The sequence below is a fragment of the Monodon monoceros genome, unplaced genomic scaffold (genome assembly GCF_005190385.1).
Source record: "Monodon monoceros isolate NGI ecotype Baffin Bay Population unplaced genomic scaffold, NGI_Narwhal_1 Super_Scaffold_7, whole genome shotgun sequence".
Taxonomy (NCBI): Eukaryota; Metazoa; Chordata; class Mammalia; order Artiodactyla; family Monodontidae; genus Monodon; species Monodon monoceros.
The window spans coordinates 29,388,450-29,413,633 of NW_021703784.1; the positions used below are offsets into that span (position 1 = coordinate 29,388,450).

Below are 25,184 nucleotides of genomic sequence, written 5' to 3' on the forward strand. Positions count from 1 at the left end.
AGGAAATATACTCATAAAACATGATATATCCAAGCTGTAAAAAAATTTATATAATCAAAATATATAATCATATTTAATATGATTTAACACAAATATTTCATGTAATTATATTGAAAAAAATAAGAAACTTAGGCAGCTAAAAATCTCCTTGTGTAGAGTAAGAAGTAATAGATAATTTCAAAAGGTGAATGATCATGAACATAACATATCTCTTAGTCTGCATTTAGAACAAATGAGATAAAATATAATACTAACTTAGTAACAATAGCAAATTAAAAGTTTAAGCCCCAAAAGTAAATTGTTAAATTTTCCCCACACCTGCCAGATAACGTTTTGGAAATGATATACTAAAAGTTTCCTAAAACTTAGAGAAAAAAATATAAAAGCTCTAAATTTCTAAAATCTACTTTTTGTACTTTGACAGTATTCCTTCACAAAATTTTGGCTCTTTCTAAAGGAACTTCTACCAACTTATCTTTCCAACAACTTAACGGAGGAGGAAAAAAGTGAGTTGATTCTGCTATACATCTTTTAATTGCTTTTTCTTTTTTTGTTCTATTTAACTTTTTTTTTTCTTTTTCTTTAATGATGTATAGTTAATTTACAATACTGTGTTAGTTTCAGGTGTACAGCATAGTGATCCAGTTTTTTTTTTTTTTGCAGGTTATATTCCATTGTAGATTATAAGATGTTGAATAAAATTCCCTGTGCTATACAGTAAAACCTTGTTGCTTATCTATTTTATGTATAATAGTCTATGTCTTTTAATAATATATGCCTAACCTATCCCTCACTCTCTCTCTCCTTTCGTAACCATAAATTTGTATTATATGTCTGTAAGTCTGCTTCTATTTTGTATATAGATTCATTTTGTGTATCTTCTTTATCCATTCATCTGTCGATGGACATTTAGGTGGCTTCCACGTCTTGGCTATTGTAAACAGTGCTGCAATGAACACTGGGGTGCATGTATCTTTTCAAATTCTGGTTTTCTCCAGATATATGCCCAGGAGTGGGATTGCAAGATCATATGGTAGCTCTACTTTTAGTTTTTTAAGGAACCTCCATACTGTTTTCCATAGTGGCTGCAGCAGTTTACATTCCCACCAACAGTGTAAGAGGGCTCCCTTTCTCCACCCTCTCCAGCATTTATTATTTGTGGACTTTTTGATGATACCCATTCTGACTTGTGTGAGGTGATACCTCATTGGGGTTTTGATTTGCATTTCTCTAATAATAAGTGATGATGAGCATCTTTTCATGTGCCTGTTGGCCATTTGTATGTCTTCTTTGGAGAAATGTCTATTTAGGCCTTCTGCCCATTTTTTTATTGGGTTGTTTAAATTTTTGTTAATGAGTTGTATTGTTTGCATATTTATCCCTTGTCAGTCACACTGCTTGCAAATATTTTTTTCCCATTCTGTAGGTTTTCTTTTCATTTTGTTGATGGTTTCCTTTGCTGTGCAAAAGCTCTTCAGCTTGATTAGGTGCCATTTGTTTAGTTTTGCTTTTATTTCTTTTGCCTTATGTGACTGATCCAAGAAAATATTGCTATGATTTACATCAGAAAATGTTTTTGCCTATGTTCTCTTCTAGGAGTTTTATGTGCCATGTCTTATATTTAGGTCTTTAAAACTATTTTGAGTTTATTTTTGTATATGGTGTGAGAGAGTGTTCTAATTTCATTGATTTACATGTAGCTGTCCAGCTTTCCCAACACCACTTGTTAAAGAAACTGTCTTTTCTCCATTGTATATTCTTGCCTCCTTTGTCATAGACCATGGGTGCATGGGTTTATTTCTGGGCTGTCTATTCTGTTCCATTGATCTATATGTCTGTTTTTGCGCCAATACTACACTGTTTTGATTACTGTAGCTTTGTAGTATAGTCTGAGGTCTGGAAGGGGTATGCCTCCAACTTTATTCTTTTTCCTCAGGATTGCTTTGGCAATTCTGGGTCTTTTGGAGTTCCATATAAATTTTAGGATTATTTGTTCTAGTTCTGTGAAAAATGTCATGAGTATTTTGATAGAGATTGCATTAAATCTGTATATTACTTTGGGTAGTACAATCATTTTAACAATATTAATTCCTCCAATCCAAGAGCATTGGATATCCTTTTGTCTCTTTGAATCATCCTCAGTTTACTTTATACCAATGTTTTACAGCTTTCAGCATATACGTCTTTCACCTCCTCAGTTAAGTTTATTCCTAGGTATTTTACTTTTTTTGACACGATTTTAAACAGGATTTTTTTTCTTTTTTTGCTTTCTCTTTCTGATATTTGTTAGTGTAAAGAAACACAACAAATTTCCATGTATTAATCTTGTATCCTGCTACCTTTCTGAACTCATTTATTAGTTCTAATAGATTTTGTGTGGAGACTTTGGGGTTCTCTTTATAGAGTATCAGGTCATCTGAAGTAGTGACAGTTTTCAATCTTTCCTTCCAATTCGTAAACCTTTTACTTCTTTTTCTTGTCTGACTGCTGTAGTTAGGTCTTCCACTACAATGTTGAATAGAACTGGTGAGAGTGGATATCCTTGTCTTGTTCTTGCATTTACCGGGAAGCCTTTCAGCTTTTCACCATTGAGTATTATGTTGGCTATGGGTCTGTCATAAACGGCTTTTATTATGTTCAGATATGTTTCCTATATACCCATTTGGGTGAGAGTTTTTATCATGAATGGATATTGAACTTTGTCAAATGCTTTTTCTGCAGCTATTGAGATGATGATGTGGTTTCTGTCTTTGCTTTTGTTAATGTGGTGTATCACACTGACTGATTCACATATTTTGAACCATCCTTGTGATCCTGGAATGAACCCAACTTTATCATGGTGTATGATCCTTTTCATGTATTGTTGGATTCAATTTGCTAATATTTTGCTGAAGACTTTTACGTCTAAATTCATCAAAGATATTGGCCTGTAAATTTCTTTTTTTGTAGTGTCTTTGTCTGGTTTTGGCATCAGGATAACGGTGGGCTCATAGATTGAATTTGGAAGTGTTCCCTCCTCTTCAATTTTTTGGAATAGTTTTAGAAGTACTGGTATGAGTTCTTCCTTGTATGTTTGGTAGAATTTCCCAGTGAAGTCATCCACTCCAGCGCTTTTGTTTGCAAGGAGGTTTTTTTATTATTATTATTACATATTCTACTGCACTTCTAGTGATCAGTCTGTTCAAGTTATCCATTTCTTCTTGACTCAATTTTGGCAGGCTGTATGTTCCTAGAAACTTGTTCATTTCTTCTAGGTTGTCTAATTTGTTAGTATAAAACTGTTCATGGTATTCTTATAATTTTTTGTATTTCTCTGGTATCAATTGTTATTTCTCCTCTTTCATTTATTATTTTATTTATTGGAGTCATTTCTCTTTTGTTCTTGGTGAGTCTCTCTGGAGGTTTGTTGATTTACCTTTTCAAACTACCAGCTCTTGGTTTTATTGATCTTTTCTATTATTTTTTTATCTCTTATTTTATTTATTTCCCCTTGAACTTTATTATTTTGTTCCTTCTGTTAACTTTGGATTTTGTTTATCCTTCTTTCTTATTCATTTTGGTGGTAGGTTAGGTTGTTTGAGATTTTTCTTGTTACTTGAGGAAGGCCTGTATATCACTATAAATTTCCCTCTTAAAACTGTTTTGCTGCATCCCACAGATTTTGTAAGGTTGTGTTTTCATTGTCATTTGTCTCAAGGTATTTTCTGATTTATTCTTTGATTTCATTGTTGAGCCACTGTCTTTTTAGTAGCTTGTTGTTTTGTCTCCATGTGTTTGTTCTTTTCCTATTTTGCTTTCTGTAGTTTATTTCTAGTTCCATACCACTGTGGTCAGAAAAGATGCTTGAAATAATATCTATCCTCTTAAATTTGTTGAGGCTTGTTCTGTGATCTAGTATGTTATCTATCCTAGATAATGTTCTATGTGAGCTTGAAAGGAACGTGCATTCTGTTTTTGTTTTTTGTTTTGGATGTAGTGCCCTGTAGACATCAATTAAGTCCAACTGCTCTACTGTATCATTTAGGAACGTTCTTGCCGTATTGATTTTCTGTCTGGATGATCTGCCCATTGATGTCAGTGGGGTGTTAAAGACTCCTACTATCATTGTCAATTTCTCCCTTTATGTCTTCTAGCATTTGTTTTATATACTTAGGTGCTCCTACAGTACAAGTGTAATATCCTCTTCTTATATTGATCACTTTATCATTATATAATGCCCTTTTTCTTTCTTTATGGCTTTTGTTTTAAAGTCTATTTTGTCTGATAGGAGAATTGTTACCCCCACTTTCTTGTTGTTTACATTTGCATGAATTCTCTTTCTCCATCGCCTTTCAGTCTATGTGTATCTTTCATCCTGATGTTAGTCTTCTGAAGGCAGCAAATTGTAGTTTCTTGGTTTTTTCCTCCAATCTGCCACTCTGTCTTTTGATCAGAGCATTTAGTCCAGTGACATTTAACGTAATTATTGATAAGTAAGTATTTACTGCCATTTTAATCCTTGCTTTCCAGTTGCTTTTGTAGTTCTTCTCTGTGCAGTTTTTTTTTCCTTTGGCAGGGGGAGGGGGTTGATGTTTTTCTTTTGTAGTATGCTTGAGTTCTTTCTTTTTGGTTTTGGTGAATCTATTGTATGTTTCTGATTTGAGGTTACCATGGAGTTCAAGTATGTTGACCCATAACTATATCTATTTGCTTTAAATTGATAGTCATTCAAGTTCGTATTTTTTAAAAATCTACATTTTTATACTCCCCTCCCCTACATTTTGTGATTTTGATATCCTATTTTATATTGTCATGCTTATCCTTTTACTGTTAATTGTAGTTAAAATTACTTTCACAATTATATTATTATTTTTTAATCTATGTATTGGTTTTTAAAAGTGATCTTGAATCCTTTTATATATTTGCCTTTCCTATTCTGATTTTCCCTTTCCTACAGATTCTTGCTTCTTTTCTATTTAGAGAAGACCCTTCAATATTTCTTTTAGGGTAGGTTTAGTATTGCTGGATTCTTTTAGTTTTTGCTTCTCTGAAAAATTCTTTAGCTCTCCTTCTATTCCAAATGATAATCTTGCTAGGAACAGCATCCTAGGTTGCAGGCTTTGCCCTTCAACACTTTGAATATATCATGCCATCCCTACTAGCCTGTAGAGTTTCTGCAGAGAAATCAGCTGATAGCCTTTTGGTGGTTCCCCTGTAACTAAATCTTTGTTTTTCTCTTGCTGCCTTTAGAATCCTCTCTTTAACTTTTGCCATTTTAATTAATATATGATTTAGTGTGGGTCTGTTTGGGTTCATCTTGTTTGGGACTCTCTGTGCTTACTGTACCTGGGTATCTGTTTACTCCTTTAGGTTTGAGAAGTCTTCAGCCATATTTTCTTCAAATACATTTTCAACCCCCTTCTCTCATCTCCTTCTGAAACCCCTGTCATGCATAGGTTGGCATGTTTTATATTATCCCATAGATCTGATATGTTAATTTCATTTTTTTTTTATTTGTCTTTCTTTCTGCTGTTCTGATTGGGTGATTTCCATTATTCTATCTCCAGATAACTTATTTATTCTTTTGTGTCATTTAGTCTGCTATTCATTGCTTCTAGATTGGTTTTATCTTGGGAATTGAATTGTCTATTTTTGATTGGTTCCTCTTTATAGTTTCTAGGTCCTTGTTACAGTGATCTGTGTGTTTCTATCGATAATCTTTCTTAATTCAGTTAGCATTTTTATTACCTCCTCTTTGAATTCAGGGTCTAGTAGACTGCTGCATGGTCTGTTTCATTATTTGTTCTTACAGGGGATTTATCTTGTTCTTTTAATTGGAAGTAGTTCCTCTCCCTTTTCATTTTACTTAACTTTCTTTGTCTCTATGAATTTAGCAGAAACAGTTATCTGCTGTGGTCTTGAAGGGGTGTTTTTATGTGGGAACATCACTGTGTAGACTGTGTGAATCCAATATTTTTGGTGTGAGGGCTGGTTTCAGTTGGACGCCAGCCACATCATTCTTCAGGGTGTGTGGGCTATTATCCCCTTGATAGGTGGTATGGCTGGTGTTGTAGCATCTAGAGCCTGTACAAGATGTGAGGTGGGACTTTTTCTCTGCTCCATGGCTGTCAATGCCCTGTCAGGGGTGAGGTCTGCTCCCCAGTTGTTGGAGTAGAAGCCCTGATGGTCAGGCTCAATCAGTTTCCACTGTCCATGAGTTCAAGCCCTGCCCAAAAGGAGGTGATTGCTGAAGCAAGTAAGGCCCATGCAGTCACAGAGGACCTATGCATCACCTGTGTAGGCATTCACGTTTCTGCTCAGAAGCAGCCCAAGGTTGAATCCCTTTCTCTGCTGTGTTCATCTGAGATCTAGTGCCAGGCTATGGTCTGAAGTAGGCTGGGGCTGAGGGCTGGGGCATTGTGGCTGCAGGAATTGAAGTGACTGCACTGCCACCAGAGATCTGGGCTGCCTCTGTGGCAGTGTTCTCACAGGACCTGTCTGCCCCAGATCTACTGCTAAGCTGTGGTATGGAGTGAGTGGAGCCAGAGCCAGGGTGCTCTCACTGGGAGATGAAAGGCTCTGTACTCCTGAGCATGCTGATGACAACTGCTACCGTCCCACCTGGACCACACCCCAGTCCCTTGGGCTGTGTCTCTCTCAAGGCCTGTCTGCCTGAGCTTCAGTGCTTAGTCACTGGGCATTTCTGTGGCACTGCTCATGTGCACACTGACAATGGCCTCCATGGCTCCACCGGATCATACCCCAGCCTCCCCAGTCTGTCTCTCCATAGCTAGACCGAGTCTGTGTGCAAATCTTGCATCAGGGATGCAGTGAGTGGGCCTGGGTTGTTTGCCCATTCGGATTGGGAAGTGGTAAGGTAGCACCCACTAATGCAAAACTCTCTCGACCCTGATTGTTAGCAAGCCAGCATGCGAGCACTCCTCACAAGTAGAGTCTAGGCTTTTCCAGCCCTTCTGTCTGTCTCAGTAGATTTCCCAGCAGGCAAGGGGGACTGTCTCTTCCACGCAGGAGCCCAGGACTGGTATGCCCAGTGTGTGGCTCAACCTCCTCGCTCTTCAAGTCAAGGGTCCACCCATATAGAACTTTTCTTTCTTACAGATCCTTCCTAGGGGCTCAGTTCCTGACCAAATGCCTTTTTTTTCTGTCCTACCCAATTATGTAGAGATCTTTCTTGCAGCTTTAATTGTACAGTTCTTCTGCCAGTTTCTAGTCAGTTTCCCATGATAATTGTTCCACATGTAGATGTATTTTTGATGTGTTTGTGAGGTGAGGTGAGCTCCACATCCTCCACTCCATCATCTTGATCTACATTCTTGATTTGTATTTAAATGACTCAGTGTTGTCAGCTGCCTTTTTAGATACAGACAAGAAATAAATCCTAATAATATAACTAGGTCATCAGATTGATGAAAATAAAGGTTAGAACTATTTATATTTTATGTTTCACTTACGATTCTAATCCTGCCTGTTCAGTTTCCAAAGGCTGAATTCGTTCCAAGACATGGGAGTACTGGACATTGGCTTTAACCCAGGCAGCTAAAGGAGCAGCTGCGGTACTGGCACGCTTGGCATTCTGAAAAATACATCAGAAATTATTCCGCATCCTAACTTAATTTCAAATAAAGGCAAAGTTAATTCTAGTGTATTTTCTTTAAGCATTTGTTTAATAACTTATCCCGAATAATGAAGTTTTTGGTTTATAGCAAAAATAAAGTGAATTGCTATTTTGATTAAGTGAAAAATACATACACTATTTTTTCTTAAGAATAAATCTTTTTGAACCACATACAATCTTTAATATAATGACATTTTATTGACAAAAGTAATTATTAGCCACGTTTAAAATGAATACATGTGCCGTCCACAACGATGTTCAAGCACCAATTCTTTCTCTTCAATATACAAGATAGATCTTTATTAGATAAAAGCAATTTTCAAACAATTGCTATTGGTGTCAAAGAAGAAGTACATGACATTTTGAATAAAGGATATAAAAAAGACCAGAATCATGGAATTTAAACTGTTCGCTGAAATTATATTTAAGTATCCCAAGAGAGATATCTGTTATTATATGACAAGTATGCTAGAAGAAATAAAAGCATACAGGCAAGTTGGAAGTTATGACTAGTTAGGAACTTACCGCTGACAGCAGATCATAAGATTCAAAAACCACTTAAGATAATAAACCTTCCCCCAACCCTCTAGATTCTACAATAGTTTACCTAATTCTTCTGGTAAATGCTTCCCAGCTATAATACTTACAACTTATTATAATGAACTTTTAGTTTTTAGGTAAACTAAACAATCAATAATGATAAATCATCATATTTTGACAAGGAGAATATTATATAGTATGGAAAGGGAATTTATGGCACAACTGTTAAAAATTACCTTTGGATCAAAAGATCCTTTATTTTTAAAAAGAAGTTCTTCAACACTCTCTCTTATTTCCTTCGGAATATTTCGTGCATCAAAGGTTGCTATGTCTTCTCTCACACCTCTCTTTGCAAGGAAACTGAAATTAAAGCATAGTACTTCAAATAAGGCTAAATAAAGTTTGCTATTTTTAACAAAAATATCAATTTAACAAAGTGGTGTATACAATACTTTTAATCTATTAGTTAACCAAAAAATAGGGTACTTTTAAAGTACTTAAGCTTCTAAAGTACCATTCGTCATTTTTTATAGACGAGGATCTCCAGAAAGATGCACAACAGTTTTTCTAATGTTCTGTGAATACACTGAAGCAATAAAATGAAGGAATTATAATCTTGAACTCTACCCAAATCCCTTTTTGTGAACCCCTGGGTACTAATATATTCTAGGATATGCAAGAAAATATTCTGACTCCTTTATAAGAAAGATTTTAAAGTGCTCCCTCAATCTAAATCTTCTCTCCCATTTCAGATAGAGAAAGAACTCTACTATCAACCTAAGTCCTAAAATGGAATTGGACAACAGCACAAACCACAATACCATTGTTATACTGTGAAACCTAAAGCTGCATAATTGCATATTGAGTTAATAATCAGGCTTTTCTCTTCCAGTTTACATCACTCATATAATTTATGGGGCTCTCGCCTGCTCCCGGTGTCTGTCTCTGCCAAGAATCCAAGATTCTTTTTGAGAATAGTGACTATATTTACTTCATCAGTAAATCACAGTAAACACAATGCTCTATACTGTGTGAGGACCAAATAAATATTTGTTTATTAAGATGTTCTTAAAGACTTTAAGGCATTCCTGTTTTCCTTTGACACTTTTAACAATCACTTACAGAGAAAGGAAAATATAGATCTTGATATATGATTACATAGACCATCTTGAAATATCAGGGGAAAGTGTGTAACCAGGTAGGTACTTAGATGAAATTCAGTTTGAGAAGCAATATAAGAAATATTTAAAAATACGAAAGAATGTATAATTCATTGGTGAAATAACATTTTTCACAAATTCAAAAACTTACCTTTTCATGCTCACCCAAGATGTATCAAAGATACCCATTATTCTTAAAACTCCTTCAAGAATGTCCCTGATTACATCAGGTGGCATACGCAGTGAACGAATTTCTGAAAGAGATTCTGGCTTAATGTTTCCAACTGCTAGTTTAGCTTCATTGACTAGAGGCTAGAACACGAAAAGGGCATTTTTACTTTCAAAAAATATATATGAAAAAAATCACTAACTCTTTACAAATAATGTTTTATTGTCATTTTATTAAAAATGACTCTAGTTATTAATATCCGTTCTCTTCAAATATCAAAATGCCCTGAAACACACAAAGTACAAAATGTTCAAATTGAGAAAGTAAGAGTTTCTTCTCACCATAACTACAACAGTCTAATTTGGAAAATCTAATTTGTTTTGAGACAATTTGCCATTTTCAAGAGGCTCTTTATATGCTAAGACTTGTTTGCTTATTTAATCAAGTCTCAAGAAAAAAAGCCTAAGAGTTTATCTTAATTTATCTACAAAATATTTTTTCCTCTACAGTCAAAACAACATGGTTCACACAAAACAAAGATTATTTTTAACAACCATCCGTTAATTTGCTTACTCCTCCTAGCAGATTTTCCTTCCCGCTTCTCTTTTATAAATAGTATTGAGTGAAAGCCACATTGATAACACTATTAGAAAGTGACTTATGCTTTAAAGTCCTATGTAAAGTTGGTAATCAAAAATGTAAATGGCTCTTACACTGTTTCCTTTTTTTTTAAACTTACCTGTACTTCTTTTAATTCATCATCAATTTTGTTTTTCCTTTCTTCAATTTTAATGACTTCTTCTGCTATTCTGTGTTTTAGTCTTTCAAGTTCTGTCTTTTGTTCACTAGCATCCTACAGGAATATTTAAATAGCATTCCAATCAATTTTAATGCACTCAACATTTAAAAGCATGATACCAAAAATGTTATTTTAAAATAGCACTTTCTATTAAATGCTTTTCTAATATTAATTGGCATAAGAGTTTCTAAAATGCCTAGGAAACTGATGATATAAATTACTCTATGTTTACTATTAAGAAGTATGCTTTATTTATTTTTTTCTGAATAGCAAAGTAATAAATGCTTACTATTTAAAAATCAAACATGTCTGAAATGCGTAATTTAGAAAATGATCATAATAATATACATTTAACACTTGCAACAACCCTGAGATCAATATTATTATGCTTATTTCATAAATAAGAAAACTGAAAATAGAAGTCTTCTATAATTCTAATAGTAGAATACTAATAATTCTTAGAGACAATCTATAGTATATTAGAAGTTTGTTTCTAGACTTTATTTTAGACAAAAATTAATTGAGGGCTTCCCTGGTGGCGCAGTGGTTGAGAATCTGCCTGCTAGCGCAGGGGACACAGGTTCGAGCCCTGGTCTGGGAAGATCCCACATGCCGTGGAGCAACAGGGCCCGTGAGCCACAACTACTGAGCCTGCACGTCTGGAGCCTGTGCTTCACAACAAGAGAGGCCGCGATAGTGAGAGGCCCACGCACCGCGATGAAGAGTGGCCCCCGTTTGCCGCAACTAGAGAAAGCCCTCGCACAGAAATGAAGACCCAGCACAGCCATAAATAAATAAATAAATAAATAAAAAGCCAAGCATTTAAAAAAAAAGAGCAGGCTTTAAAAAAAAAAATTAATTGAAATCATGACACAATAATATGGCAAATATATGAACAAAAATTAGTAAAGATTCAAAGAACACTAAATGATATATTAACACATGACCTCTTTGCTCATGAATACAAAAATCAAGGGTCTCACATATATAAAAATGGATGAACATTATGAATGTTTGTGTTTGACTTATTTATTTATTATACTATAAAAAAAACCAAGGGAAAAAATTTGTCAAGAAACCTTCCAAGAATCCTAACAACAGTGATTCTCAACCATATTATAATCATTCAAGGAGTTTAAAAACTAATGCTTGGCATCCTCTCTAGAATTATAGTGGTAATCATGTCACATTATATACATATACAGAATCATTGTACACCTGAAACTAATATAGTGCTATGAGTCAATTATATCTCAATTAAATCAAAAAAAAGAAGAGACCAGAGAGTTTTCTTCTCTCTCTCTCTCCCTTCCTGAACTTGAAGAAATAAATTTCTGTTGTTTAAACCAACAACAAGAACAATACTAACGCCTTGTGTCCTATTGCCAATACACTGATTCTTCAGGTATCTGACACGTGAGCGCAATTGATATCTTCTATGTTCCACAAGCATTTCTACCTGTGTATCTCTGCTACCGCTCCTCAACAGGGAAAGTTCTTTTCTCCATCTCCACAATATCAAAATCACCCTTACAGGCCCAACTCACATGCTTCGTGTTTCATTAACCTATTCCAATTGTAAGTTATATCTATTCTGAGTGACTACAGCATTTAGTGTGTTCTTTCCTTATGTCACAAACCTAGAGTTGCTAGCTTTAAAAGTTGTATGGTTTGGTATTTAAGCTGTCTCTCCCTACCATACTTACGTATAAAATAACAAACAGAAATGTCTCCAATTTATAATTGAGCAAAATTATTAACTTATAATACAAGATGCAGAGTTATTCTTCTGGGTCTCTACTAAGTAATACAATTAGCTACAGTCTTAGAAATACCTCTTCCCAGAACAGTCCAGAGAAAAGAATAGCATAGTACTCAATGTATCTTAATAATATTCACTAGTTTGAAGGTACATAGGCACACGGAGTGCTGAATATTTTCCTTTTGTAAATATATAGTTATCAATGATATTATTCTTTATGAAGCTTTTACTTTTTTCAAATTACTCTTTAAAGGTAAGAAATTTAAAGGTGTTCCAATCGCAGCAACAGAAGCTAGGAGAATACGGAACGATGCCTTCAATTTCCTGAAGGGAAAAAAAAGTATTTGATAGATATTCTTAACAATAAAAATGACTAGCTGCTTCAGATAAATATTTATATTACTTGGGTTCTAAAATTCCTTGATAAAAAAATTATGCTAAAGTTTTACAGTATGAAAATTAAATTTATTATCTGATCTATTACTTCCAGGTCAGGCAGTCCATAAATTTATCTTGTAAACACTGAATGTGTATATAATCATCAATTATCTGCAAATGTTATTGCTTTGAAGATTTTCCATCTGCCAAGGAATTTATTTTGACATGCCAGGTGAAATCTTTTGCTTATGCCATTCAAATCAGTCCAGATACTTCTTTTGCTTATGCCATTCAAATCAGTCCAGATCTTCTCCTCTTGAGAAGTTCACAATAAACAAACCTCCCTTCCACGCTCAGATTTTCAATGAAGATGACCAAACATGAAAAGAAAGCTTTTTTTGTGAATAACTAAGAATTATTCTTTAACTGAGAATAAAGCAATCATGTAAGAAAAATAATAATAAAACATATTCAGAAGAAAAAAAATATTCAGGAAAAATAAAACTTCATAAAATATCCTCTGAGAGCTAGTTGGAGATACTGCAACAATGAGACAACAACAAATAAGGACACTACTGCCAAAAGGAAACATCTAGAGATTTTTTTAAATCTCCTGAGAAATAATTTAACAAAAATGAAAAACTCAATAGGAGGGTTAAAAAATAAAGTTGAAGAAATTTTGAAGAAAGTAGAGCACATAGAGAAGAAAAAAAGTGATAAAATATTAAGAAAATTAGAGAACCAGACCAGTAAGCCCAAAGCCCAAATAATAAGAAGAATTCTAAAAAGCAAGAACAGAGAAATAAAGGAAAAGGATTTATCAATAGAATAATTTAAGGAGATTTCCCAGAACTGAAGGACATAAATTTTCAGGTAGAAAGAACCCACACTGGACACCGTGGATGAAAATAAACCTAAGCCAAAGCAAATCACCACATCTTTCAGAAAAATGGAAACAAAGATCTAAAATAGATTCCAAGAGAGAAAATAAAAAACAACAAGTCACCCCAAAACAGATCAGGAATTAAAATAGCTTTGAGTGTTTCAATCACAACAATGGAATCTAGGAGAAAATGAAACAATGCCTTCAAAATCCAGAATACTATTCCCAGCACACAACCAACCAACCAACCAAGGACAGAGAAGAATGTTCATATATGTGAGATCTCAAAATTTATCGCCCATGTATCCTTTCTCACAAAGCTTTTGGGGATAGGCTCCACAGAAACGAAGGCGTAAACCAAGATGATAAAGAATGATCTCAGGACAGCAGCTGTAACCAGGCAAAAAATGAAAAAAGCCAGAAGACTCTAGGAGAGAATGCTGCAGGTGGCTGATGAAAATTAAAAAATAGCTGAGGCCTTGTGAAGTCTTCACAGAATATTTAGAACACATTTTTAAATACGCAGTTTATGGAGTCATACCACTCCCCTTCCCAACTATCAGAAGTTTGGAAAAAAGGTTACTCTTCTGAGAAACTAAGTCAAAGAAGCTCTGGATTTGTAATTACCAGGCTAAGCACTACAAAGCTAAGGGCTAGAATGAGGTCTCATACTAAAAAATAAGGGGATTACATTTCCTTGCTGATTAATGATGTTGAGCATCTATCTTTTCATATATTTACTGGCCCCTTTATAAGTCTTTTTTCATGAAGGGCAGGTTCAAATCTTTTGCCTATTTTTAAATTGTATTGTTAGTTTTATTAGTATTGAGTTGTAATCACTTCTATACATGCTGGATACAAGTCTTTTATCAAATACACGTTTGTAAATATTTTCTCCCAGTCTGTGACTTGCCTTTCATTTTCTTTGGAATTTATTTCAAAGAGCACAGGTTTTAATTTTGATAAGATCCTATTTATCATTTATTTTCTTCTTCTATTTTGGTATCATATCTAAGAAAGCTCTGCCTCACCCAACATCATAAAGATTTTCTCTCATATCTTCTTCTAAAGTTTTATAATTTTATGCTCTACATTTAGGTCTATGATCCATGTCGAGTTACTTTTCATATAAGTTGTAAGGTAAAGGCTTGAGGTTTTTTTTTCCTCTCTTCATGGATCTCCAAATATTCCAGTACCACTTTTTAAAAAGATCACCCTTTCCCCATTTAAACAGTATTTTTGTATACAATTAATTGACCATGTATGCATGAGTCTGTTTCTGGATGCCACAGTGTTCCGATAGTCGCTATGCCTATCATTACACCAATATTACCCTACCTTGACTACTGCAGCTTTATAGTAAGTCTTTATATCATAAGCCCTCCAACTTTGTTATTTTTAAGACTTTTTTATGCTATTTACTTTTACTGAGATATATACACTAGTCTGATAAACACTGAAGTTAATTTAAATAAAAGAGGCATTGGACTTCAAGTAAGGTTAATAGTCACCCACATTGAGATGGGGAAACATATTTAAGACAAATCAGGGAGGTAAAACTAACAGAATTTAATGATTCATTGGAGTCATGAATTGAGGGAACAGAAATCTAACATAATTTATAAATTCTGTCTTGAATAATTAGCTATAGTGTAGTACCATAAACTGAGGAAAGGAATACAGAAAAGGAAATTATAAGTTCAGTTTTTAATCTGTTTTGAATTGTGAGACTTTCAAGAAGACATGTCTAACAGATAATCAGCTACTTGAGTCTGAAGTTCAGAGGAAGGATAGGGCTGAAGGATAAAAAAGATGGGTTTGGTGGTAATCAGTATGTAATCAGTACTAAAAAGCAAGGTAATGGACAGGAGCATACTGAGAGGGTGTGCAAATGTAAAAGAATACCCAAGCAAGAAAGAACAGAGAGAAATCTCCCTTGAGAGGGTTCAACAAAAGAAAGGCAATGTTAAAAGAGGATATAAACAAAATATTAAAAATATCATGAAAGTATAAATAGAATGAATAAAGATTTATTTTGTAAATCTTGAGAATATTTAAAACAGGGAAAACCCCTGAAGCCTAAAAGAGATATTAAGAAAAATAAAAGGAAATATTAACTAACAGAGGGTAAACAAAATCAGTTACAGACAAATCTATACCAATTAAAATGTTTATATTCTTATATTATAGATAAATTAGTGTATGAACAATTGAGGATAATATAGTTTTGATTTCAAACAATATGGGAAAATAACACACTCTTCCACAAAAGTTCAAGTACACAACGCTATCAGTCTACTCAGCACAGACAAGCAATATTTTTTAAATCCACATAAGTAAAAATGTTATTTTCACACTGACTGACAATCAGGCATAAATGACCTTTCTAACGTTTGCATCGCTGAGCTTACTCTAAACATTACCTGCATTGATACTGTGATCTCTTGAAGAGCAGAATCTGCTTCATCTTGCTTAGTTTTAAGTAATACACTTTGTTCTCCGGCTTTCCTGTTCAGTTCATCCACGAGAGCTTTAGCTTCATTTAGTTTAGATACACCAGCCTACATTAATAAAATGTTGATTGACAATATTAAAAGAAAAGGAATTTTATATACATACAGTAAACAAAGTCTATAAGAAAGAATCAAGCATAAATGTAAATGTGTACATATACTACATTTGCAAGTGGACTTAGGTATTTTCATCTTGCTGATTATAATGATTTATTCAACTGTGTACTCATTAAGATGTAGTAAAAGAATCCACAGAGGCTTTAGAGAAAGATAGATTTTAAAGCATCACAGTAAAGCTGAACAGGTCAACATATATTAGATATTAGATAGCTTAAATAGTAGGGTTTTTACTCACTGCATTAGACAGGAAGGAAAATAGAAAAGAAAAAATATTCTGTAAACCTTTCCCATTTTTCAGTCTCATTGGTTGGGCAGAAGGACTCAGGGGCCACTCTTTTTATATTGGACGTGACTTGGTTTGTCTGTCCACTACCCAACTATTTTATAAGAGACTGCCTTACAAATGGGTCTGGTAAGCAATCACTCAAAATACTTCAGCTATTCTTTGGGTGGTTGTTTGACCCTGGCTATTATAACACGCCTGGCCATCATAACACCCCATTCCACGGCCCATGGATAATCCAAGGAATAAACATGAAAAGTATTCCCTCTCTTCTTTAATATGATTGGGTTTTTGTCACATAACAAATCAGAAGATTTGGAAAGATAGTAATGGCAAAAAAAAGGAATGTAAATAGTATTTACTGAGCACCCAGCACAGAGGACAGGCATCATGCTGGTTCTTTACATTTGAATTTGATCTAATGTACTCAACACATTCACCCAATTAAGCTGCAACTCAGTGAGTTTAAGTGATTTACCTGAAACACCATAGAGAACTAAATCAGGAAATTACCCCTCCAAAGCATGTAGAGTTAGTGGCTTAATATAAATGAAAGTGAATCATTAGAAAGAAGAATAAAGATAACTCTGCCAATTAATGTTCCTAGTTTACGACCCTCACAAAGAGAAGCAAGAACTTGGCAGAGGAAATGCTCTCTGACAGAATCTGAAGCTGACATTCTAATACCATGCTTAAGTTTTAGCTCTGCAGTTAGAGAAATACAAAAAGAAAACTGTTCAGAACGTACCAAGTCAAGTGACATGGATAAGAATATGTTTATAAAATATAATTTTAAGAATATATTTATAAAATATAATTATAAATATAATTTAAAGTTTATTATAAAGCATAATATTGGATATTACGTGTTAATTAATAATAGGCATTTCTGATTTCTAAAACGCATTCATATGAAAAAGACATTTAAAGACAGCACCATAAACTATCAAAAACACATAAATACCATGCAGTGAAGAAATAATTATTCAAACAAAAAAAAAATTACAAAACCATTACTATAATCTAGTGGGCTATAAAGACAGGTAAGTGAGACAGTTTTCCAAGACATTTAATACAGTACAATATTTATTTATATTAAATATGGCAACATGGCATTGTGATTTACATAATCCTTGTCCCCTATGTATAGATAAAATAATTTAAGATTACCAATATTGTACCTGCAAATGACTTTGTCTTTTTAATAATTCCTTTCTCTTGCTGCTACTAATGGCAGAATACACACGTAAAAAGGTCATATATCGGCTTGGTGTAGCACCATATGCTTTACAAGACTCGTGGATTAATAAAAATGATTTTAGAAAATCAGGATCAACTAGAAAGAGAAAAAAATGACTTAATATATGTACGATCCATTAAGAATTAGAGAAAATGAACTTAACTATATTTATTCTTGCCAGATACTTCTACGCAATGAAATTATAAATATGAGATAACATCTTTGCCTTAAAGGTGCACAGGCATTCCTATCCATTCACAACTTCCATTTTTCGTATTAATTTTGTATTATTAATTCATTGGTCTCTATCCTTCCACTGTAATATATTTCCCCTGACAATTTTTATTACTGCAAGAAAGATAAATCTATAGCTTGTCATAACATATAAATTAACTGGAACTACATAACATGTAATCCAAAAGTAAGCTCACTAAAAGCTACTTGAATGGAAAAGAGATACCGAACCAAGTAACACCTATCCACTCTTATTTACACAGGGAGAAACAGGACTTCAAAAGCCAAAAAATTAAGAACAAGCTCCCATTAGATCCAATATATACATGACCAAACATACCATCTCCCTCTCGTGGTCTCAACCTATTTCCCTCTGTATTCCCTACCTCAGTGAATAAAATCAACTTCTAATGAATTTTCCAAGCAGAACCCTGAGAAATATTCTTGCATCCTTCTTCTTCCTTGCATTCAACAGCCATTACATAACCAAGTCCTCTTTAGATTACCTCCTAATATCTCCCCAAGTCCATTCCTTCCTCTTAGATTAGAAGGCAATAGCCTTCTATACTGGTCTACAGTACCTCTGGTTTCTCTGTACACTAATCTATTTTTCATAACTGAAGAAAGGGGTAGACGCAGAGACTTACGTTTCTAAAACAAGCCTCTGGTTACATCTCTACCAAAAATCTCTCTATTCCAAATCACCCACAAGTCAGAATCCAAATTCCTTCTTTAGCATGACATGGAAGGCTCTTCCTTACCCAACCCTGTCTACCTTTTTCTCTTCATCTAGTACTCTACTATTTATTATATCCTATGTCTTAGCCCTTCAGGGTATTTATAGTTCCATAAAAATGCCTATTTTATTTCTTCAAGCCTTTTCCATGCTAGTCACTCTAACCAGAATGACTTTCCCCAAACTGCCTGTCTGGGCAAAGTGCATTTCCTTTAGTATCTGCTAGGTAGAGGCTTTACTTTCCAATGTACTTCATATAAACTTCTACCATCACTTATCCTGCTATGGCAAAATTTTATGTTTATATATTACATATTTCTTGCTACCACTAGATTATCCTAAGTCATCTCCAGTATCCAGTCCAGTACCTAATATAAAACAAGTTCAATAAATATTTAATAATTAGATGGTTAGATTAAATAAATGAATAAATATGCTATGGTATAAAAGAAAAAGACCACAGTCAAAGTTAATGTGGAAATGGAGAAAATAATGAGAACATTATAGTTAAGAAAATATTATGTCCATACTCAAAGAATCATAACACAGTTTTGCATATGAATTGAGTGCTTTGACATACCTAAGTGATAAGCTAATATGAAAAGTTTAGGCTATTAGCCCAAAACCCTATATAAGTAAGTCCTTTAGATCATTTGGGTCAAAAATGTAAATTTCTAATGTTTTAATTTTAAACAACAGATATGCTGTTAGGTCCTATATGAAATGACATAAACATTAGTTTTAAAAAAAGAGGGCTTTAAAGTTTAGTTTGCATCAAAAAACCTAACTTAGTTAGTTTAGCATTATTCCAGTTCATAATCATCATGAATCTTTAATGGATCTATAACATTAGAAATCAGGAATTATTTCATCAATAAAAATCAGATAAAGTCAATTTCATCAAAATACTACCTGAGTTTTTTTTCTTTTCTTCTTTTCTTTTTTTGTCGCTATATTTTTCTTCACCACCTGTTTCACTGAATAACATTTCAGGTATCTAAAATAGGAAGAGCATTTCTTTAAACCTCAATTCAGTAGGAAAAAAGTTTAAGTAAATCCAATATCAGAAGTTAAAAAACCTTTAACACACACACACACCAAAAAAAGAAAAAAAGAAACAGTCTCAATTGGACTTTTCTTCTAGGATCCTTTAGAGGACATTATTTCCTAGTCAAGATTTTGACACATATCAACCATTAATGTATTGCAAATTAATAGCACATAGAAAAGCTTCAACATCTCGCTTGAAAACTGATTAGAGTTTTTGAAATGAAGAAAATCACATTTTTGATTGAATTAGAAAATAATCCCAGATGCAATTTAAAGTAGTAAAATAATAAAATAAATGTTTTATTTGGCATCAAACTAATAAAATGCCTTCATGGCATAAAGGAATAGGAAGAAAGCTTAGCTTTCTTAAATAAGAAATAACTAAAACTAAACAAAAATAATTTCATAATTGATAATTAACATAACTGTCATCAACATAATTGATAATTCTAAAAACTATCTATTGTCTATAGCTAGGTTTTTGCCACTATCACAAATAAGAAAATAAAGTTTCATGAACAGATATCATCATTATTAAAGAAAATATTATAATCTTATAAGAATACTATTTTAAAATATACAAAAAAAATTCTTTAACTCTATTTCTGGGAAAAAGAAAATAAATAAGTAGAACTCTGAAATTTTAAAATTAAGCCAAAACCTTCAACTTCTTTCATCTGATACAGTTAACATTCCTAACAAGAGGAAGTACAAGTAATCTAGGTAATTAGGTCAAAAAATCATTTTCTAAATTTCTCAGACTGAATAAACCATTAAGCCAAAAGATTCCTTAACTAATGGAAAGTTTGAAAGTGCCATGGTTCTTGAGCCAAAGAACATTTATTTTTTCAAATACCTTCACTGACTTCTGAAAAAACACTTAAGCAACTGTGAGAATATTTTAAATATACACTTTTAAATCAATGTAAATTTGTTTCTTTGGAAACTTACTTTCTTTAAAATTTTATCCCTTATATTAGTTAGCGGGATTGTGGTAATCATTTCACAACATAAAAATATACAAAACAACATGTTGTATACCTTAAATATATACAATTTTATGTGTCAATTATACCTCAATAAAGTTGGGAGGGGTAGGAAACATTCTATCCCTAAACGATATTCTACATTAGCAAAGTTTTCCTGCCTGGATTTACCCACATTCCCCTTTGCCTCCACTCTCCCTCCTTGGGGATAAAAATGGCACTTTCTAAAAAGAATTGAATAAGTATATTAACCCTATTAATTCCTATTAATACCCTGACCTCTCGATTCCTTGAATTCTTCTCCTTCTGTTTTCTATCACCTTTCTCCCGGCCACTCACCCCCCCCTTCAAAGGGTCACACCCTGATACCCTGTCACTAACAGCAACTGCAATCATTTCATAATCTCACTTTCAAACATCCCACTCTTCTACCACTACACTCCTGTCTTCCCAGCTCATTCCATTTGCAATGTCAATCATCCTCAGACTCCACCAAGACCTACAATCTATTAATTTAACAACCTTTATACTGTCATTCACCATCTTCCTACCATAATTTCTCAGCTCCCTTGGCCTTCACTTGCTTTGTCATACTCGAGTAGCAAAGCAAAGCCCCAATCCTGGTTAAATGCAAGTCACCACCTATTGAAGGTCTGCACCTATGAGTGCACATGTAATTGGAGAAAAAACACACAACTATGCTGATTGGCCTCACTGAACTTTATAATCACTAACCTCACGTGAACCCTTAATGCTACCTAGCTATTATATTCCATTCTCCTAAACCTTTCACTCTTTCCCTCTTCCAAACTACTATTTTGCATATCCTCTAATATCTCTTCAAGACTCCAAAATCTGTTCCCTCAACTTTTCTCTCAACTGATAATCTTACCTCCTATTTCACTGGGAAAATAGAAACATCCAGAAGTGTCCAAAACTTCCCATACCACACTTGCCCACCTACTTGGAACTGTGCCCCTGTACTCTGCTTCCCTTCCTGTTATTAAGGATAATGCTTCCATTCTACAAGCCAAGGCCTATCCTTAATCGTTTCATTTCTGCAATAGACCCATATGCTGTCTACTACCCAAGGATGTTGCTCTAGCGATTTTCCCCTGTCTTTCATGTAACATACATGTTTTGCATCTTTTTTGCATTCCCAACAGTGTATGAAAATGCTACAGTTTGTCTCAACTTAAAATTTTTTTAAAAAAGAAAGAAAACATTTTAACCCCCACTTCCTCCAGTTACTGATCCATTTTTATCTTCTACTTCATAACAAAATTCCTCAAAAGAGGCAACCATATTCACTCTCCACTCTTCTCATTCTTTCTGAAACACATGTCAATATGTTTTTTCTCCACTACTAACTGAAACTGCTTTATCAAAGTCACTAATGAACGCCATGCTGTTAAATGCAACGATCAGTTCCCAGGCCTTGTCTACCTTCATGTGTCACCATTCATCCTGCCTCACTCCTTTGAAATGCTGTCTTCACTTGGCTTCTAGGCTTCACTTGTCTACACGCTCTCCTGCTTTCCTATTTCCCAAGCAGTTCCTTCTCAGTATCCTTTGCTGGTTCCTGTTCTTCATCTCAACTTCTTAATGTTGAAGTGCCCCAGAGTTCGGCCTTTGCATCTCTCCTCTCTTTGCCAACATTCACTTCCTTAGTGATATTTTTTCTCACAGCTTTAAATGCCAGCTATACTCTGATAATTCCCACAATTTTACCTGTATGCCTGACCTTTTCCCCTGTTCTCACATATCCAAATGTCTTCTCAATCTTCCAACTCAGATGTCTAACACCTCATATTTCACACATCTAAAACTGAAAGCCTCATATTCTCCTCCCAAAATGTTCTTCTCAGAGTCTCCCCTCAACTGACAGGTATTCCATCCTTCCAGGTGCTCAAGCTAACAGACTTGGAGGTATCCTTAACTCCTCACTTTCCCTTACACCTTATTACAATTTGTCAACAAATCTTATCGTTTCTACTGCAAAACATACCCAGTATCTACCACTTCTCACCACCTCTACCACTACATCCTGAAAGCAAGCCATCCTCGTCTCTTGCCGAATTACTGCAATAGCTTTATGACTGCTTCCTCCTTGTCTTCTATGGTCTATTTTCAGCTCAGAAGCCAGAGTATTACCATTAAAACATTAGAATAGTTTTGCTCAAAAGCCTCCAAGGGATCCCTTACTTGTTTCCAGGAAAGTCAAAATCCTTATAATAGCGTCCAAAGCCCCACCCTAACCTTTCTCTTACTTCACTGACCTCATCTGCAACTACTCTCCCCTTTATCGCTCTGTTACAAATGAACTGGCTTCTTGCTGATCCTCAGAATCACCAGGCATGCTGTCATCTCAGGTTCTTCACCTAGAAAGCTTTCCCCCCACATATCCCCCAAAAGAATGTAAATTCCATGAGGGCAGGGACTTTTGTCTTTTTCTCTGCTATATCCCCAATATATGGAATAGTGGCATGTATTAGGCACCCAATAATTACTAATTCTTAATGAATACCTCTTGTTCATTGGCCTCCACAGACTAGAATAACTTTCCTCTCCTTTACCTACTTACTGAAATCTAACTAAAATATCATCTCAACTCTAAAACCTTGTCTATTATCTCAAATTACACTCCTTCCTCTGAATCATGACAGGCATTAGTCTGCACTTCTACTATACAAAAATAAAGAAATGAATGATTGGGAATATGAGTATCATTCAAAGAGACAATATTGAAAATTATTATTAATTCAAATGAAGCAATATAAAAGGCTTCCAGCTGAGACGGTGCTATGAGTTCACAATTTAAACTCATCCCCCTCTGAACACATATCATAGCAATGACAGATTTTTTAAAAAGCATCTAAATTTTAATTTAAACAATAGCTAATATTATTGCTGTGATATTTTTATCATAAGCTAGCCTATAATAGGCTAAATAATGAAATGTATAAAATTTTTAAAGTACAATAATATCTCTGTGGTCCTTAATTAAGAACATAATCTTCCACCTAAAATTCTATACTCCTATCAAATACAAGAGTATGAAGAAAAGAGTTATTTTCAAACTTATGAGAGATTTTCAGTGCCACAATTAAGGTAATATTATAATAAACACCAAAGGGAAGTTGTGACAATCAATAACTTTAAAAAAAATGTGCTTACTTTTTACTTCCATATTTAAACATTAAACTTACTTTCTTCATACTGCTATCTGACCAACCCTCCATCCACAACACCTGGCATTTCTTATGCAAAGCAGGATTACTCTCACAGTTTATTATGAAGTTTAAATTTGCAGAATCCATTATCAAGACAATATGCAAGTTTTGTTGAATTCCTAAAAAATAAGAAAATTATACTCTTGGAATATTACAATAATAATAATTGAAGAAACCTATATATGGTCTGGTTTTATGAAATTAAAATGTTTTGAAATGGGATGGTAGGAGCTGTTTATAAAAAGAACAAGCTATGAAACAGTATTACAGTATAATTTTTATTTTGGTTAAAAAATACGTGTGTGTGTGTGTGTGTGTGTGTGTGTGTGTGTGTGTGTATGTGTATGCTAGGATAAAAGATCCAGAAAGGTATGATACTGCTGTTACTTTTCAAACATGACACTGGATTCTATTTTGTAATTTTTCTTTCAAGGATTTTTGTTTCATTATTCACAAGCAAAACTGATCTCTGGTTTTCTTTTAGGAGAAATACCTTTTCCTTCTTTCAATGACAATATCATTTTCCCTTTGTAAAAAGGATTTTGGACACTTTCCTTTATTTTCTATGTTGGACACTTTCCTTTATTTTCTATGTTCTGAAACAGTTTAAAATAGCATTGAGATGATCTGTTTCTTAAAGGTGTAGTAGAATTTCCCTGTAAACTTGAAGTGGACAGAAGGGAGGGTAGCTCTTTAACAACTGTCTCTATTTCATCAATAATAAATGTTCCTTTAGAAAAATAAAGATCAATGTAATAGTCATGTCTGGGTGCTGCCATCATTGCCTTATTTTTTGTTTATCAATTTTAGATATCTACAGTGCACATGAAACTACTTCTGCAGTAATCAAACTTTCTTTAGTTCCAAAAAAATAACACTAGAGTCTGGCACAATCTAAATAGTTCAATAATTCTCTAACATAGGAGGTACTAAAGCACAAATTTCACCACATGAAAACAAAGGCAACAAAGTAAATATTCCAAAGAACATTACCATACTTTCACCCTTCCCTTTCACTAAAATTTTGCTAACTTGTTTTTATTATAGGTTAGCCTTTATGCTACTTATTTGCTAATGAGAAAATAATGCAAATTAAATGGTATTTATTTCATATGAAACATAGTTTAAATTGATTAACGAATTCTATGGCACTTACTATATGTGAAGTAATTGAAGACTGGTCCAAAAAAACCATCCTGTGAAGCCTGATCTTTAAGAGGCAACAGCAAGGGCTCTAATTCTTCAAGAGTGTAGAGTCCAGGAACTTCACCTACAGAACATTACATTTCTTTTGAGTTTTACCTGCATTACACTAATTCAAAACACATTTTACACACACAATGCTTCTTCTATTTTTGTAATCAAATAATCTGATGTTATTCAAGCTTTGTTTTCAAAAATAAACAAACCCTATCACCCTCTATATTATTCACAAATCTACATCTATAGCCTTCAGTTGATTAAGCAAACCATTAAAGACAGT

The 25,184-nt window shown here is 33.9% G+C and overlaps 1 protein-coding gene across 1 annotated transcript in view; it reads right to left on the minus strand.

Moving 5' to 3' along the window:
* The window catches only part of DYNC2H1 (dynein cytoplasmic 2 heavy chain 1), a 364,114-nt gene that overhangs the window by 230,811 nt on the left and 108,119 nt on the right, over positions 1–25,184 (minus strand). Inside the window, exons 51-59 of the mRNA XM_029208148.1 lie at positions 24,858–24,971; positions 23,678–23,820; positions 19,345–19,429; positions 17,404–17,558; positions 15,730–15,867; positions 10,224–10,337; positions 9,467–9,627; positions 8,392–8,515; positions 7,452–7,573 (exon numbers count right to left, since the gene is read on the minus strand). Of these exons, the coding sequence (XP_029063981.1) occupies positions 7,452–7,573; positions 8,392–8,515; positions 9,467–9,627; positions 10,224–10,337; positions 15,730–15,867; positions 17,404–17,558; positions 19,345–19,429; positions 23,678–23,820; positions 24,858–24,971 (1,156 nt within the window). The remainder of the gene's footprint in view (positions 1–7,451; positions 7,574–8,391; positions 8,516–9,466; positions 9,628–10,223; positions 10,338–15,729; positions 15,868–17,403; positions 17,559–19,344; positions 19,430–23,677; positions 23,821–24,857; positions 24,972–25,184) is intronic.